Raw genomic sequence first — 19,805 nt, 5'->3', positions numbered from 1 at the left:
CTTTAAAGGGATATGAAACCCATGAAAGAGCATGCAATTTTAAGCAACTTTCTAATTTACTCCTATAATCAATTTTAGTAACCAATCAGCAAGTGTTACCCAGGTTGCTGAACCAAAAATGGTCCGGCTCCTAAGCTTAGATTCCTGCTTTTTCAAATAACGATAGCAAGAAAATGAAGAAATATTGATAATAGGTGTAAATTAGAAAATTTGCTTAAAAGTGCATGCTCTATCTGAATCATGAAAGAAAAAAATTGGGTTTAATATCCCTTTAATCAAATTCTCTTGCATATTTCAGCATTGTATTATTGGGTCTTTATGTCCTGTTAAAAACTGTCTATTGCATTGTTTTAGCAATGCATGATGCAAAAATAAAGCTAAACTGGATAATTCCACAGTAAAGCAGTGCCCATTAGATTTTAATTTCAGATAAAAAACACTATTTATAAAATAAATAAATATTCAGATGCCAGGTGTTCTTTATCAAGATATGAAAGGCATTTAGGATTCATTCCTATGTATCACAGATGAGATTACAAACCACCTAAAACCAAATAAGAACAAAAAAGAAGTATAGTTTCAATAAATAAACTGTAACAATTTGTAAATATTTTTTTTTATGTCCTAAAATAAACATTTTATTCTATCCTGCTGTTGTTAAGGCATGCCAGAGTTCATTTAATTGTAGCTTTACAGCCCTAGCTGCTGCAGCCCACCGGGAAATCTCCTGGTATGCTGGTAGGCTTATCCGGCCTTGCATTTAAACACCTATTACTTGCTTCTATGTAAAAATTGTGCTTTGTGTCACATTCCCTGGATGGGTCAAAACACAAAATATGTATGTTAGGTATGTATGGCTATACAATACATAGCTAATTGCACAGAAATTACAAGTATGTATTGAATTTCTTACCCTGGATGATCTGTTCGCACACCTGACGGGCAATTGCACGCACCATCGATTGTGACTGTGTGTCACCCTATTTCAAAGAGAAAAACAACACCATTTATGTTTTACAAAGAGTTTAGCTTGTGCCTATATACATTTCTTAGTACATAAAAATAAAGGAACATTAAGCTGCTGGGTACAACTACAGTGGCATAATATTATTTTCCCTCCCGTGCACACAACTCTCTTCCAAAGATCTCATATTTTAACCTTTCAAAAATGCCAGTTAGTGAAGCTCTGTCTCTTCACACTGGGTGCTGCCATCTTGGAACTTAAGTATTCTTGTGCCGTGTGACAGAAGTGTTGCACATTCACAGATCAGTGACATTGTTATCTTCTTGATAAGTTGTATGATGCCCTTCAGTTTAGCGTGCACAATATGGAGAATAAGCTGTACCTTTTTGTATTGGTGAATTTCTTTATATTATTCCTAAGGGCTTTTTTTGTTACATAGCTTTTAAAGAGTGTAAAAAAAGACAGAGGTAACTTTTCTGCTTTCTATTATGTGAGCTAATTTTACTGCACGTTTGCTTCCATATAATGTTGTACTTAATTTCTGTAAATGGATTAAACAAATAATTAAAGGGATAGGGGCCGATTAATCATGGACTGAATGGGGCCAAATACATCTGTTTCCGTGCAAGCCTTCAGGCTCGCCAAAAACAGGAGTTAAGAAGCAGCGGTCTTAAGACCGCTGCTCCTTAACTCGTCCGCCACCTCTGAGGCAGAGGAGAGCAATCTGCACGATCGCATACAATCGGGTTGATTGACACCCCCTGCTAGAGGCTCATTGGCCGCAAATCCACAGGGGGCGGCATTGCACAAGCAGTTCACCAAAACTGCTTGTGCAATGATAAATGCCGACAGAGTATGCTGCCGGCATGTATCGATGTCTGGCGGACATGATTCGCTACACCGGATCATGTCCGCCAGACACTTGATAAATCGGCCCCATAGTCTACTCCAGAATTGTTATTATTTAACAAGATAGATAAACCCTTTATTACCCATTTCCTAGTTTTGCATAACCAACATTGTTATATCAATATACTTTTTACCTCTGTGATTATCTTGTATCTAAGCCTCTGCAGACTGCCCCCTTATTTCAGTTCTTTTGACAGAGTGATTGCAAAAATACTAATAATTCTCCTGTACTTTGGACAAGGTTTTGTCTGAAATTCCCAGTAGAGAAGGGGTTAAACAACTTTCAAATCAACTTCTGTTATCAATTCTGCTTAGTTTTCTTGGTATCTTTTGTTGAAGGGACATTCTGGACAAAATTTAATAGTACATAGATAAATCTGTGAATAGAAACATATTTGCATTAGCAAAAATGCTTCTAGTAAAAGTTATCACTGTTATAGTGTTAACATTTTCTCTGCACGTGCATGTGAAGAATAGCTAGATATTTTTATTTTTTTATTTTTTCAAATACTGCTGCCAGATGGTTAAATAAATTTGCATGCTTCTGGGCTCACCTAGGATTGCTCTTTAAAGGGACATTCCAGCCAAAATTGTAATCCATATAGATGCATTTTAGTTTTGAATAGGAGCATTTTTGTAATATACATATATTAGCAATAATGCTTCTAATAAAAGCTATAGCTGTTTCAAAAATGTATTTAATTATGCACTGTGCACCAGCATTTTATACACAGCACTTGTTCAGTGCATTATTATTATTTTGTTCAGTCTAGTCAAAATTAAACTTTCATGATTCAGATAGGGAATACAATTTTAAACAACTTTCCAATTCACTTTTATCATCAAACTTGCTTTGTTCTCTTGGTATTCTTTGTTGAAAGCTAAACCTAGGTAGGCTCATATGCTAATTTCTAAAACCTTGAAGGCCACCCCTTATTTCAATGCATTTGGCAGTTTTTCACAGCTAGAGGGCGTAATTTCATGTGTTTCATATAGATAACACTGTGACCACGCCCTGGATTTACAAATGAGAGGGCTCTGATTGGCTAAATACATGTCAGTCAAAAGAACTGAAATAAGGGGGCCAGTCTGCAAAGGCTCATATACAAGGTAATTACAGAGGTAAAAAAGTGTATTAATATAACCGTGTTGGTTATGCAAAACAGCGGAATGGGTAATAAAGGGATTATCTATCTTTTAAAACAATAACAATTCTGGTGTAGACTGCCCCTTTAACTATTTCTTAGCGCATTTTTGGGTAAGCACTCAAGTGAAAGCTAGAACAGTTTTGTAGTGCATCCCCTAGAAGTCTATGGTAAGAGGGACATAGTGTGACCATGCTATATAACCTCCAGATGTTAGCACGCCAGAGGCTTTCCTTCCAGCAATAACTTTTTACTTTCAACTTGCAATATGATCTCTATTGAGTTAACATGAATAGTGTTATTTTTTTGCGCTCCACTTGAAATCTAGGCCTTATTGGGACTGTTAAAGAGGCAGTCAAAATTAAACCTTAATGATTCAATTTGATAAAAGAAATAAATTGGAATTTTTTTTAATTGTATGCTCTATCTGGATGATGAACATTTAATGTTGGTATCCATATATGTTTTATATTGTCAATAACTAATCTAAGGCATCTAATCTATCTCTAGATGTTTTATTATTAAAACCATAACATTGTTAAATAAGCTATCAGACAAATGTTATCCTATTTATTTGCTGTTATGACATATTCCTTAAATTTAAAATATAATTCAGACAATCTACGTTTTAATGTACAGTAGCTAATGTTGATTTTCCTTAGGTGACAATCATATGTAGCCAAATTTACTTACAATAATTGCATACTTACCCTTTCACCTCTTTCTCCCTTTGGACCTGGTGGCCCCTAAAAAACATAAAGTAAATTAATTGTACAGTATTAAAATAATGCATACTTCATATACAGTTTAATATAACTATCCATACAGTATACAGTATATTAGTACTAGATATCTATCAATAAGTAGTAAGTAATATACATAAAACTTTGACAGTCCTAAATGTATGCACTAAATTGTATAACTATAAACTAAATTATCAAGAATAATAGTGCAATTCAAAAGGAATTGTTTATTACATTAATGTTCAATTCTTAAATGTTTTTTTCATCAATAACTTTTAAATTAGACAATAATAGAAAGAAAGAATACATTATGCAATCAAACCCTTATCTAATTTAATGTATAAATTGAACCTTTAGTATATGGAAATAAATACGTTTGGTTTATCTTTCAAACATTTATTACAGAGTCCAGACTGTACTAAAGTCTGCAATCTGCTAATCATAGGAAAGAGGAAGCATGACAATATATCAGAAGAACTGGCTACCTATATACATGTGGAAAATTCTCACTGGCCTTCTACACAAGTAGTCTCTAGTAAGTACAAGGTATGTCTCCTTGCTGTAAAACTCACATACATCTTCAATCATTGATCACAAAATGCATTTAATAAAAAAGGTACAGACAGGAAATACAAGATCCCTATAAGTAATAGACATACACTACACCAACAAGCTGCCATTAAACTGGAGGACCAACCTGCAGTTATTACAAATCTAAGCACTTTTCTGTTGACAGGGCTTTCTAGGACAATGACTAATGTCCTCTTCCTTCCTGTCTGCCTCTATGTAAGGTCCCTGCTGCTTCTTCCTATCTTTATATCATGTTCTTTGTATATTGTGTCTATGTTCTCTTTCCTCCTAAACCCCAAGTTCATAGAAGGAACATCTATAATATGTGCTATAGAAGCTCATAGGTAGAAAGACTGAATACAAACACATTCAGGATAGATGGAAAAAATAGAAAGACAGACAGATAGAGATAGATAGATAGTATAAAGCCATATAGCACCCCTAGACACAGGATACTGTGCACCCCAAGCAATTTCAGCTAACTTGTTCCGGTACATTAAAACTAGCATGTGAGCTAACAATAATCATTTTGCTGTAGAAGAAGGGACTACAAAATCTTCCCTGCTTCACTTAAATGAATGTACTGAAAAATATAAAGAACTGTATAATGTACACTCACCGGCCACTTTATTAGGTACACCTGTTCAATTGCTTGGTAACGCAAATTGCTAATCAGCCAATCACATGGCAGCAACTCAATGTATTTAGGCATCTATACGTGGTGGAGACGAAGTTCAAACCGAGCATCGGAATGAGGAGGAAAAAGGATTTAAGTGACTTTGAACGTGACATGGTTGTTGGTGCCAGACAGGCTGGTCTAAATATTTCAAAAACTTCTGATCTACTGGGATTTTCACGCACAATCATCTCTAGGGTTTACAAAGAATGGTCCGAAAAAGAGAAAATATCCAGTAAGTGGCAGTTGTGTGGACGAAAATGTCTTGTTGCGGTCAGAGGAGAATGGGCAGACTGGTTCCAGATTAAAGGAATGCAACAGTAACTCAAATAAGCACTCGTTACAACCAAGGTATGCAGAATACCATCTCTGAACGCACAACACGTCAAACCTTGAAGCTGATGGGCTACAGTAGCAGAAGACCACACCAAATGCCACTCCTGTCAGCTAAGAACAGGAAATTGAGGCTACAATATGCACAGGCTCACCAAACTGGGACAATAGAAGATTGGAAAAACATTTCCTGGTCTGATAAGTCTCAATTTCATCTGCGACCTTCAGATGGTAGGGTCAAAAGTTGGCATAAACAGCATGAAAGCATGAATCCATCCTGCCTTGTATCAACGGTTCAGGCTGGTGGTGGTGGTGGTGTAATAGTGTGGGGGATATTTTTTTGGCATACTTTGGGCCCCTTAGTACTAATTGAGCATCGTTTAAACACCACGGCCTACCTGAGTATTGTTGCTGACCACGTCCATCCCTTTGTGACTACAGTGTACCCATCTTATGATAGCTACTTCCAGCAGGATAATGCACCAGTCCATGTCACAAAGCTCAAATTATCTCAAACTGGTTTCTTGAACATGACAATGAGTTCACTGTACTCCAACGGCCTCCACAGTCACCAGATCTCAATCCAATAAAGCACCTTCGGGATGTGGTGGAACGGGAGATTCACATCATGGATGTGGAGCTAACAAATCTGCAGCACCTGCTTGATGCTATAATGTCAATATGGACCAACATCTCTGAGGAATGTTTCCAACACCTTGTTGCAACTATGCCACAAAGATTTAAGGCAGTTATGAAGGCAAAAGAGGGTCCAACCTGGAACTAGCAAGGTGTACCTAATAAAGTGGCAAGTGAGTGTATATCAGGTGCATCCCATGATTAGCTGACAGCCTCTCACTGTAAGAAATGCTTCATTATCTTGCTGTCTAGTTTGTGGGAAAAAAATCATACTTGACCATCGCTCTCCCTGGTATCCAACAACAACTTCTTGGCAGAGCTTTTGATACCACTCATGAAAATTATGCATCACTAACACTCAAGAGCTTTTTTCAAAATGTATTGACTCCTTTACTCCAAAGTAATTGTACAGACAGAGTTTATTTAGGTGGGAAGAATCAGAAATAAATAGTGGTGACATTTATCAAAATAATATCCAAATAACTGGTATGGTTTGGATCACTTTCTACACAGTTTTGTAAAGCATGAAATATTAATATGCACATCTGCAAATACCGGGTCAATATTTCAGAGAATTTTCCACATTTTTCTAATCTTCCAATGGATCTTAATATACTTAGACTTTCTAATAACATGTATAAATTATGACAAAAATGCCAAGCTACTGAGATTATTACAGCAATCACTTCTGGAATGTTGTGTAAGATGTTTTCCTCTATTAAAGATAGAGTTTATTTAAATCTTGACAGATGAAACAGACTGTTATCAAAATCCCCAAATCACTGGCATAAATTCAATAAAATAATCAGTTATTATGAGATAGAATTTATCAGGAATTCTAACGACTCTAGAAATTCATACTTGCGTTACCTTTGAAGCGTGTCTCTCAGAACACACTTAAATGCGTTTTACTACAAAGAGAAAGTAGAAAGATAGAGAGACTGAAATAAAGACAGAAGAATAGAGAGAATATGATAAAGGAGATTAATATGTCAAGTGAGGCATTAATTAATTTACAGTATACTAGACATTAGAATTCACAAAATATAAAATTTTGGGGTTGTTTGCTATTTAAACATATATATAATATTTATGTTGCAGACTATGAGGAAGCTGTTATGTTAGCTACTAAACTGTCTTGTGGCCCAAGTACTAAGAAAGAAATTATGGTCATTTGAGGTTGAAGAGGGTCTGCCTCAGCATTTCAATGCACAGTTTTTTAAAAAAGGTTCCTTGTAAGAAAATTAAACAAAAACATAATTTATGTAAGAACTTACCTGATAAATTCATTTCTTTCATATTAGCAAGAGTCCATGAGCTAGTGACGTATGGGATATACATTCCTACCAGGAGGGGCAAAGTTTCCCAAACCTCAAAATGCCTATAAATACACCCCTCACCACACCCACAATTCAGTTTAACGAATAGCCAAGAAGTGGGGTGATAAAAAAGTGCGAAAGCATATAAAATAAGGAATTGGAATAATTGTGCTTTATACAAAATCATAACCACCACAAAAAAAGGGCGGGCCTCATGGACTCTTGCTAATATGAAAGAAATGAATTTATCAGGTAAGTTCTTACATAAATTATGTTTTCTTTCATGTAATTAGCAAGAGTCCATGAGCTAGTGACGTATGGGATAATGACTACCCAAGAAGTGGATCTTTCCACACAAGAGTCACTAGAGAGGGAGGGATAAAATAAAGACAGCCAATTCCTGCTGAAAATAATCCACACCCAAAATAAAGTTTAACGAAAAACATAAGCAGAAGATTCAAACTGAAACCGCTGCCTGAAGTACTTTTCTACCAAAAACTGCTTCAGAAGAAGAAAATACATCAAAATGGTAGAATTTAGTAAAAGTATGCAAAGAGGACCAAGTCGCTGCTTTGCAGATCTGGTCAACCGAAGCTTCATTCCTAAACGCCCAGGAAGTAGAAACTGACCTAGTAGAATGAGCTGTAATTCTCTGAGGCGGAGTTTTACCCGACTCAACATAGGCAAGATGAATTAAAGATTTCAACCAAGATGCCAAAGAAATGGCAGAAGCTTTCTGGCCTTTTCTAGAATCGGAAAAGATAACAAATAGACTAGAAGTCTTACGAAAAGATTTCGTAGCTTCAACATAATATTTCAAAGCTCTAACAACATCCAAAGAATGCAACGATTTCTCCTTAGAATTCTTAGGATTAGGACATAATGAAGGAACCACAATTTCTCTACTAATGTTGTTGGAATTCACAACTTTAGGTAAAAATTCAAAAGAAGTTCGCAACACCGCCTTATCCTGATGAAAAATCAGAAAAGGAGACTCACAAGAAAGAGCAGATAATTCAGAAACTCTTCTGGCAGAAGAGATGGCCAAAAGGAACAAAACTTTCCAAGAAAGTAATTTAATGTCCAATGAATGCATAGGTTCAAACGGAGGAGCTTGAAGAGCTCCCAGAACCAAATTCAAACTCCAAGGAGGAGAAATTGACTTAATGACAGGTTTTATACGAACCAAAGCTTGTACAAAACAATGAATATCAGGAAGAATAGCAATCTTTCTGTGAAAAAGAACAGAAAGAGCAGAGATTTGTCCTTTCAAAGAACTTGCGGACAAACCTTTATCTAAACCATCCTGAAGGAACTGTAAAATTCTCTGTATTCTAAAAGAATGCCAGGAAAAATGATGAGAAAGACACCAAGAAATATAAGTCTTCCAGACTCTATAATATATCTCTCGAGATACAGATTTACGAGCCTGTAACATAGTATTAATCACAGAGTCAGAGAAACCTCTTTGACCAAGAATCAAGCGTTCAATCTCCATACCTTTAAATTTAAGGATTTCAGATCCTGATGGAAAAAAGGACCTTGTGACAGAAGGTCTGGTCTTAACGGAAGAGTCCACGGTTGGCAAGAGGCCATCCGGACAAGATCCGCATACCAAAACCTGTGAGGCCATGCCGGAGCTACCAGCAGAACAAACGAGCATTCCTTCAGAATCTTGGAGATTACTCTTGGAAGAAGAACTAGAGGTGGAAAGATATAGGCAGGATGATACCTCCAAGGAAGTGATAATGCATCCACTGCCTCCGCCTGAGGATCCCGGGATCTGGACAGATACCTGGGAAGTTTCTTGTTTAGATGGGACGCCATCAAATCTATTTCTGGAAGTTCCCACATTTGAACAATCTGAAGAAAAACCTCTGGGTGAAGAGACCATTCGCCCGGATGCAACGTTTGGCGACTGAGATAATCCGCTTCCCAATTGTCTACACCTGGGATATGAACCGCAGAGATTAGACAGGAGCTGGATTCCGCCCAAACCAAAATTCGAGATACTTCTTTCATAGCCAGAGGACTGTGAGTCCCTCCTTGATGATTGATGTATGCCACAGTTGTGACATTGTCTGTCTGAAAACAAATGAACGATTCTCTCTTCAGAAGAGGCCAAAACTGAAGAGCTCTGAAAATTGCACGGAGTTCCAAAATATTGATCGGTAATCTCACCTCCTGAGATTCCCAAACTCCTTGTGCCGTCAGAGATCCCCACACAGCTCCCCAACCTGTGAGACTTGCATCTGTTGAAATTACAGTCCAGGTCGGAAGCACAAAAGAAGCCCCCTGAATTAAACGATGGTGATCTGTCCACCATGTTAGAGAGTGTCGAACAATCGGTTTTAAAGATATTAATTGAGATATCTTTGTGTAATCCTTGCACCATTGCTTCAGCATACAGAGCTGAAGAGGTCGCATGTGAAAACGAGCAAAGGGGATCGCGTCCGATGCAGCAGTCATAAGACCTAGAATTTCCATGCATAAGGCTACCGAAGGGAATGATTGTGACTGAAGGTTTCGACAAGCTGTAATCAACTTTAGACGTCTCTTGTCTGTTAAAGACAGAGTCATGGACACTGAATCCATCTGGAAACCCAGAAAGGTTACCCTTGTCTGAGGAATCAAAGAACTTTTTGGTAAATTGATCCTCCAACCATGATCTTGAAGAAACAACACAAGTCGATTCGTATGAGATTCTGCTAAATGTAAAGACTGAGCAAGCACCAAGATATCGTCCAAATAAGGAAATACCACAATACCCTGTTCTCTGATTACAGACAGCAGGGCACCGAGAACCTTTGTAAAAATTCTTGGAGCTGTAGCTAGGCCAAACGGCAGAGCCACAAACTGGTAATGCTTGTCCAGAAACGAGAATCTCAGGAATTGATAATGATCTGGATGAATCGGAATATGCAGATATGCATCCTGTAAATCTATTGTGGACATATAATTCCCTTGCTGAACAAAAGGTAAGATAGTCCTTACAGTTACCATCTTGAACGTTGGTATCCTTACATAACGATTCAATATTTTTAGATCCAGAACTGGTCTGAAAGAATTCTCCTTCTTTGGTACAATGAAGAGATTTGAATAAAACCCCATCCCCTGTTCCGGAACTGGAACTGGCATAATTACTCCAGTCAACTCTAGATCTGAAACACATTTCAGAAATGCTTGAGCTTTTACTGGATTTACTGGGACACGGGAAAGAAAAAATCTCTTTGCAGGAGGTCTCAACTTGAAACCAATTCTGTACCCTTCTGAAACAATGCTCTGAATCCAAAGATTGTGAACAGAATTGATCCAAATTTCCTTGAAAAAACGTAACCTGCCCCCTACCAGCTGAGCTGGAATGAGGGCCGCACCTTCATGTGGACTTAGAAGCAGGCTTTGCCTTTCTAGCTGGCTTGGATTTATTCCAAACTGGAGATGGTCTCCAAACTGAAACTGCTCCTGAGGATGAAGGATCAGGCTTTTGTTCTTTGTTGAAACGAAAGGAACGAAAACGATTATTAGCCCTGTTTTTACCTTTAGATTTTTTATCCTGTGGTAAAAAAGTTCCTTTCCCACCAGTAACAGTTGAAATAATGGAATCCAACTGAGAACCAAATAATTTGTTACCCTGGAAAGAAATGGAAAGTAAAGTTGATTTAGAAGCCATATCAGCATTCCAAGTTTTAAGCCATAAAGCTCTTCTAGCTAAAATAGCTAGAGACATAAACCTGACATCAACTCTGATAATATCAAAAATGGCATCACAGATAAAATTATTAGCATGTTGAAGAAGAATAATAATATCATGAGAATCACGATGTGTTACTTGTTGCGCTAAAGTTTCCAACCAAAAAGTTGAAGCTGCAGCAACATCAGCCAAAGATATAGCAGGTCTAAGAAGATTACCTGAACACAGATAAGCTTTTCTTAGAAAGGACTCAATTTTCCTATCTAGAGGATCCTTAAACGAAGTACCATCTGACGTAGGAATAGTAGTACGTTTAGCAAGGGTAGAAATAGCCCCATCAACTTTAGGGATCTTGTCCCAAAATTCTAATCTGTCAGACGGCACAGGATATAATTGCTTAAAACGTTTAGAAGGAGTAAATGAATTACCCAAATTATCCCATTCTTTGGAAATTACTGCAGAAATAGCATCAGGGACAGGAAAAACTTCTGGAATAACTACAGGAGATTTAAAAACCTTATTTAAACGTTTAGATTTAGTATCAAGAGGACCAGAATCCTCTATTTCTAAAGCAATTAGGACTTCTTTAAGTAAAGAACGAATAAATTCCATTTTAAATAAATATGAAGATTTATCAGCATCAACCTCTGAGACAGAATCCTCTGAACCAGAGGAATCATCAGAATCAGAATGATGATGTTCAGTTAAAAATTCATCTGTAGGGAGAGAAGTTTTAAAAGATTTTTTACGTTTACTAGAAGGAGAAATAACAGACATAGCCTTCTTTATGGATTCAGAAACAAAATCTCTTATATTATCAGGAACATTCTGCACCTTAGATGTTGAAGGAACTGCAACAGGCAATGGTACTTTACTAAAGGAAATATTATCTGCTTTAACAAGTTTGTCATGACAATCAATACAAACAACAGCTGGAGAAATAGCTACCAAAAGTTTACAGCAGATACACTTAGCTTTGGTAGATTCAGCACTTGACAGCGATTTTCCTGTAGTATCTTCTGACTCAGATGCAACGTGAGACATCTTGCAATATTTAAGAGAAAAAACAACATATATATAAAGCAAAATTGATCAAATTCCTTAAATGACAGTTTCAGGAATGGGAAAAAATGCCAAAGAACAAGCTTCTAGCAACCAGAAGCAATAAAAAATGAGACTTAAATAATGTGGAGACAAAAGTGACGCCCATATTTTTTCGCGCCAAATAAGACGCCCACATTATTTGGCGCCTAAATGCTTTTTGGCGCCAAAAATGACGCCACATCCGGAACGCCGACATTTTTGGCGCAAAATAACGTCAAAAAATGACGCAACTTCCGGCGACACGTATGACGCCGGAAACGGAAATAGAATTTTTGCGCCAAAAAAGTCAGCGCCAAGAATGACGCAATAAAATGAAGCATTTTCAGCCCCCGCGAGCCTAACAGCTCACAGGGAAAAAGTCAAATTTTAAGGTAAGAAAAAATGTTAAAATGCATTATCCCAAATATGAAACTGACTGTCTGAAAATAAGGAAAGTTGAACATTCTGAGTCAAGGCAAATAAATGTTTGAATACATATATTTAGAACTTTATAAACAAAGTGCCCAACCATAGCTAGGAGTGTCACAGAAAATAAGACTTACTTACCCCAGGACACTCATCTACATATAGTAGATAGCCAAACCAGTACTGAAACGAGAATCAGCAGAGGTAATGGTATATATAAGAGTATATCGTCGATCTGAAAAGGGAGGTAAGAGATGAATCTCTACGACCGATAACAGAGAACCTATGAAATAGACCCCTTAGAAGGAGATCACTGCATTCAAATAGGCAATACTCCTCACATCCCTCTGACATTCACTGCACGCTGAGAGGAAAACCGGGCTCCAACTTGCTGCGGAGCGCATATCAACGTAGAATCTAGCACAAACTTACTTCACCACCTCCATCGGAGGCAAAGTTTGTAAAACTGAATTGTGGGTGTGGTGAGGGGTGTATTTATAGGCATTTTGAGGTTTGGGAAACTTTGCCCCTCCTGGTAGGAATGTATATCCCATACGTCACTAGCTCATGGACTCTTGCTAATTACATGAAAGAAACAAACCTTCTTATGTAGAAGAAGCAACAATTAAATGTGTTAATATTTTTCCATTAAAAAAACTTGTTAAACTGTTTAATTAAACTTGACACAACAGGAAGTACATTAGTGCACAATAGATTCCTAGGCATACTAACAAATCACAAAATTCTTTTGGTAGTTAGGGACATATCTCCACAAGCTTAAACACACATAATTATCTTTATTTAGGGCTGGGACATATATTGCTTAAAGGAATACTTTATCCATATGCTAAATTACTTGCAGTGCTGCAGCATATATATAAATAGCTAACTAGAAATTATCGCATGCATAGTAAGTCACATTCAATTGTAAAGGGACTTTAAAGGGAGGTTAAACAGTCTGTTTCATTGTTTTAATAAAAAACACTAAGAAGTGTATTGTACGTAATAGAAATCATTGCAGTATGTATTATTCATCATTTTAAATTGATTTTACCCTTTGTTTCTTTTTTACACTGTATTTGTGCAGTGTCCATAACTTCCTGTCACAGCCCTACAATGAGGAGGAGGCCTTTGCAGGAAGGTCTATCTTAGCCTGATGTTATATATAGGTTTACTATAAAGTAAATAGACTAGATAATAGGGAGTTAGATTTGCTCATGCTCAGATCAGTCACAATGTAAGTTTCAAACATGTCAGCTCCCTTATCACACTGAGGACAGGGGCTACACTAAGAATTTCTAAGTGCTCATTATGCAAGAAAACAAGTAAGTTATTTGCTGTTTTTTTTTTTTTTACATAATTTGTTCTTTTTATATTTACTTTGATTAAGCATATTTATTTTTACCAAAGGAGCACTGTTTAATATTCCATTTAAGCATCCAATCAGGGTGCTTGTCCCAAGACGTGCACCAGGTATGAGCAGGCACAGTTACCTTGTTTCCCTCAGTCTAAGGAAGTTTACTATGAATATTTGCAAGATTATGATATAATCCTCCAAGTTCATAGTAAAGCAAAGTGAGAACTGAGCTCTCTGGTGATGCTGACTGGACTTTTTTCACGTGCAGATTACAGTAAAAACTAGTAGCTGAATAATAACTGTTCACAGAGCAGTTGCTCTAGTGAGCTGAAGAAATTTTGAAGTAAAATATCTTTCTTTTTTACATGTAGATATTTATGTTTCTAGACAGCTATTTACAGATTAAGAGGCCTATTTATCAAGCGGTCAACCGCAAATACGCCGGAATTCCGCAGCGTAATTGTTGCAAGCTTGATCCAACCTATTTATCAAAGCCTACAGACCGGCAAAAGTTGAAATTCGTGACGTAACATACGATCCGCCGGTCTCAATCCGACACAGATCGATGCTTACGTCATTACAGAAGTTCTGAATACAAATTCTGCACTATCTTACACCTTTTGCCATTTATCAAATTTCTAACAGGTACGATCGCCACTATTCCGGCCCAGCGTACCTGGTTTTCAATCCGCCACCCTGGAGGACGCGGATGCCATAGGAATCAATGGGAGTCTGAAAGCAGCAAAAGCTTATGTTCAATGCTGCCAGATATCCCATTGATTTCTATGGTAGAAACAAAGTACGTTTACACCTAACACCCTAACATAAGCCCCGAGTCTAAAAACCCCTAATCTGCCGCCCCGACATCGTTGCCAACTAAATAAAAGTTATTAACCCCTATCCCGCCGCTCCCGGACCCGCCGCAAACTAAATAAACGTATTAAACCCTAAACCTCTGGGCTCCCACATCACCACCACTAACTAAACCTATTAACCCCTATCCCGCCGCTCTCGGACCCCGCCGCAACTGTAATGAGGGATGAGGTAATTTTAATGTAAAGTTAGCGGGTTGTTAGGTTTAGGGTTTAATAGCTTAATTTAGTTTATAGCGATGTGGGGGGCTGGCGGTTTTATGGGTTAATAGGTTTAGTAAGTGGTAGTGATGTGGGAGGCCAGGGGTTTAGGGGTTAATACATTTATTTAGTTGCGGCGGGGTCCGGGAGCGGCGGGATAGGGGTTAATACATTTATTTAGTTGCGGCGGGGTCCGGGAGCAGCAGGATAGGGGTTAAACATTTTAGTATAGTGGTGGAGTTTAGTGACAGGATATAAATACATTTGGTAAAAAGCCGAATAGCAGCGAGATCGATGACTGCTAGTTAACAACAGTCCGCTGCTTATCGCCCGTACTTGGTGTGCGGCTTTTTGCCGGCTTTTTTGATAAATATGGAGATCGTATTAAGGTCCGCGGCCGCGATGTTAGGCGAGCGTATTGGTGCCAGCGAATGCAGCATAGTTGACGGCTTGATAGATAGGCCTCATGATGTATAACTTTCTAGTGATTTAGTATTTGGGTAACATCTCTCTTTAAACAACAAAAGCTATATTTCATATTAAAATACCCTTCTTTAATTGACATAAAGGGAAAATTGCTTGAATTCAAGTTGCTTTAATATTATTTTAAAGCAAGTTGATCTTCTACCATTAGGCAAAAATGGGCATTCCAAAAAACAACAAAAAAAAACCCCCATCAACAACAAAAGGCCTACTGACTACCTTAATAAAAATACTTTTTCTTAGCCCAACTACAAAAGCATTAGATATGAACTGTCTTAGGGACCCTAGTGCAAATGTTTCATAGTCCAACAAAATCATACAATGAGGGCCAGATTACGAGTGTCGCGCTAACAGTTACGCGTGAACGAAAAGGGGTATATTGCAGTGTTTGTACGCGGCAGGTTTATAGCTCATATTACAAGTTGAAAGTAAACATGATCGATTGAGCGCATTAGAAGAAAACGCGCATCAGGGTAGTGCATCCTTAGAGCTCTGGTTAACTTTTTCCCAAAACAAAAAAGTGTCACAAAACACATCAAAAATACATTGACAGTTACACTCATAATAACATTATCTGATAAAAATGATTAAAAAAAATATTGCACAAAAAAGTTATAAGGGCTTAAAGATATGAGGTCTCAGGTCTAAATATGTATACGTCTATATATATATGTTTATATGTGTACATCTGTATTTATGTATTTATATGTGCATTTAATGACATATATACACATATAAACACATACATACATATGTACACCCATATAGACATATATATTTATAAGTTCATTGGAGCCCTTTGCAGTTAAGTAGATGAAAACATGAAAAATCTAATTTATACAATATTCATATTTAATAAAGTGCTATACTGTGTATTTACTGTAAATATTTCACATTCCAATGCAGAATATTTTCTATGTATTTCTAAATAGATATTCCTAATTATATCTGTATATATCTATATCTACAGTATATATATATATATATATAGGTATAGCTAGATATTTTACCAAAATACCATCAGTTATATGTAGAAATGTATGAATAAACAGAACATATTCTGCTATGTGAAGAACATTGGAATGTGAAATATATTCATATTTTCATGTTGGGTTAGCGCAATTGAGAATATGCAATCGGGTTTGCTCCATTGACTTCTATGGGGGAATATGTTAACGTGCACGCGATATCCTAATTTCATTTTTTGCGTGCATTGGGTTAGCACTGGTGCAAAATCTTTTTACTTTCAACTTATAATACGAGCGCTACCCTGTGTGAACGGGAGCATAAAATACTGCTCCACTTGTAATCTGACCCTGAATTGGTGAAAGTGAAGGTCTCAAAGGACTGTAAACACCTTTTAATTACAAGACATTTCTGTAGTGTTGCTATACAATAACATATCAGCCAAGTTGTAACATTTTCAAAACACCCACCATCTGCCTTATTTGTAGGAGCCAATCTGGGCTTTAGTCCACAGACAATAAAAACATAAAGTTAGTATAAAATACATTGTTTTGCAGTTGTTATCTGATAAAGCAAATTAGGGTCAGATAAGCAGCAGGGTTAGACTTGAGATGTCAGCAGGTGCATTTCAAGTTCTGAGAATTATAAATAGCTAAATATTCAAAACTAAATGATATGAAAAGGGGTCAAACTAAATAACGAAAATATTTTGCCATGTCTAGTAGTCTAATAATTGAATCCCATAACTCAACCAAAAATTCTTCCTTTAGGATTTCGGAAAGAGGCAAAGTAATTTGTGTGTTATAACCTGATTTAAGACTTTAAGATTTATAAATATTATACATTTCAGCGTCTTCCATAAACCTTCACTGCTGCTACTTGATACTTTTTTAGTAGAAAACCATGACAGCTCAAGAAGTGTAAAGAATCTCCTGCTGACAGCTCTGAGGTCCTTTGTAACAAAATCATTTAATCTCCCCAATGGCAATTACCACATCAGTAAGGGTTATATTTTCTGAAATTAGCAATTTACTGGAATAAAGCCTCACATTCATCAAATCCATCAAAAATCTTTTCAGGGTAATTATGAATAATGAACATTAACACCAAATCATCTTTAAAGACAGAATTCTATCATTCAATATCCTAAATAGCACCTTCATGATTAGGGGGATTTGCACAAGTGCACACACGTACTCAAACACACACAAAGTCTAGCTGAAAAGTGTCAGAATGGAGGGTGATTGCTTAACATTTATTTAAGTACATCATATTAAAATCTACACCACTTACAGGGCCTGATTGGCCTACCAGGATACCAGGAGATTTCCCGGTGGGCTGTGGCAGCTTGGGCTGGAAAGCTACAATTTAAAGTGGTGATTAATGGATGCAGTTGGGTTGTAGGGTGCATAAATAACATCAATCTGGCATTTTTATTTAATGCAAAGTAATATAATTTAATTCTAAAAGAAATATTGGGGAAGGAGTATCCTAGTATCCCCTTTGAGAAAAATGGGGCATGTGCATTCTACAGACTCAACAGAAAATAGGGCTGGTCTTTTTATTTTCCAGGGCTGCTTTTTATTCCCAATCCGGCCCTGACCACTTATCACATTTAAAGGGACATTCTAGTCAAAATTTCAATACACATAGATGAATTCCATCTTTGAATAGAAACATATTTGCAATATACATGTATTGGCAAAAATGCTTTAAGTAAAAGTTATCACTGTTTTAGTGTTAACATTTTTCTCTGCACGTGCACATGAAGCATAGCTAGGTATTCTCAGTGCACCAGCATTGTACATACTGCTGCTGCTCAGAGTATCAGTGGGGCTTGTATCATGTCAGCAATTAACAAACTGAGTCATTACCAGATGGTACAAGCACCTTATGCTCAATGAAAGTGCTGCATTTAAAATGCTGGTGCACGGTGCATACTTAAATACACTATTGAAACAACTTTAGCTTTTATTAGAAGCATTTTGCTAATACATGTATGTTACAAAAATGCTTCTATACAAAACTGCAATGGATCAATATGGATTCCAATGTTTGCTAGAATTTCCCTTTAAACACAAGTACGTCACATCAGTGTTATTTGTCATCTCTCTGGGCGCATATTAGGCCAAGTTTTCGTAACTTTAACTACTGGAATTGAAAAACGCTGCTTTACATGATTTGCCATGAGTTTGTAACGATATTTCTGCACTTGCTGTTAAATTTAATAAAATATAAAGTAGAAGCCGCATGATTTTATCACTCATATAGAATATGAGATCTGCTTCCAGGTATTTGTTGTTTGTTAAATACTGTAGTACAGATTTATGGAAATAAAAATCAATGTCTCTGAGTATTCTTAACAAGATGGTGTAAAATACGGATATTGGAAGTATTTACATTTTCTTTGTGGTTTTAAAATTTTAAAAAATATTATTACTTTAATATGTAATATTTCAGTATTTCATATATTAAATATTGATATTTATTGGTACAGTAAAATATGAGAGTCAGGATAACACTTCCTATAATTTTTTATTGAATACATTAATGTTATTGCATATATAGATGTTTTAAATGTGTTTCACATTTCAAAATATCAGTTGTATAGGGAATGTATTCACTTTTCTGTTAGGAGAGGCTTTCGAACATTTTAGGCCAGTAATAAGCCCAAACACATATGATTGGCTGCAGGGTAATACGCATTTTGCTCTGGAATGTTGTAGAGAGGTAATATTTCACTTTCATTTAATGGCATTTTAACCAATAAGAAATTGTACTAGCCATGAAGAGCAAATGTTTTACTGCCTTATCTGCCCTTTTAATGAACTGTAGATGAAAAAGTCAAAATACATTTTATTCCAGTTTACTTGTGTACTTTTCAGTTTGTTTATTTCTGTGTTTTTTTATGAAGAGGTGAACATTTGTCATCTGAAAGAAAGTGGCAGAAATGTTACATTTTCTATAGGAGATATATTTTTACTTACTGTTTGTCCACTTTCACCCTGGCTTCCTGTACTTCCTGGACTACCTGGAGATCCGGGATTGCCAGGTCCTCCCTGAAAGAGAAAGGAAAATATGTAATATAACTTATCAGATCCACCAATAGCAGCACAGTCATTGATATTTGTCTTGCTTTTAATCATACTTTCCCTTACACTATTTTTGCCACAATTCACATAAGTAAAACCAGGAATAACATAAACCTGCCCAAAAATGCTTTGAATCACCCCTGAGTCACACAGCCACAATAACTAACCACAAAAAGGCTCCATGCAAAGCTTACACTCCGATCTGCTCTGACTCAGCCACACCTAACAACCAATGAGACTCTATGCGGAATCACCCAGCTGACTGCTCTGACTCAGCGACACCTAACGACCAATGAGACTCCATGCGGAATCACCCAGCTGACTGCTCTGACTCAGCGA

The 19,805-nt window shown here is 36.8% G+C and overlaps 1 protein-coding gene across 3 annotated transcripts in view; it reads right to left on the bottom strand.

Annotated features, from left to right (window-relative positions):
- Positions 1 to 19,805, bottom strand: part of COL14A1 (collagen type XIV alpha 1 chain) — a 251,509-nt gene that overhangs the window by 13,402 nt on the left and 218,302 nt on the right. For all 3 annotated transcript variants that reach the window (XM_053715323.1, XM_053715321.1, XM_053715322.1), the window contains 3 exons: positions 19,362 to 19,433; positions 3,729 to 3,764; positions 914 to 980 (listed from right to left, as the gene is read on the bottom strand). In XM_053715323.1, the coding sequence (XP_053571298.1) occupies positions 914 to 980; positions 3,729 to 3,764; positions 19,362 to 19,433 (175 nt within the window). The remainder of the gene's footprint in view (positions 1 to 913; positions 981 to 3,728; positions 3,765 to 19,361; positions 19,434 to 19,805) is intronic.

This window comes from Bombina bombina, chromosome 5 (genome assembly GCF_027579735.1).
Source record: "Bombina bombina isolate aBomBom1 chromosome 5, aBomBom1.pri, whole genome shotgun sequence".
NCBI classification, from domain to species: Eukaryota; Metazoa; Chordata; class Amphibia; order Anura; family Bombinatoridae; genus Bombina; species Bombina bombina.
This window is presented reverse-complemented; position numbering and strand designations above follow the sequence as displayed.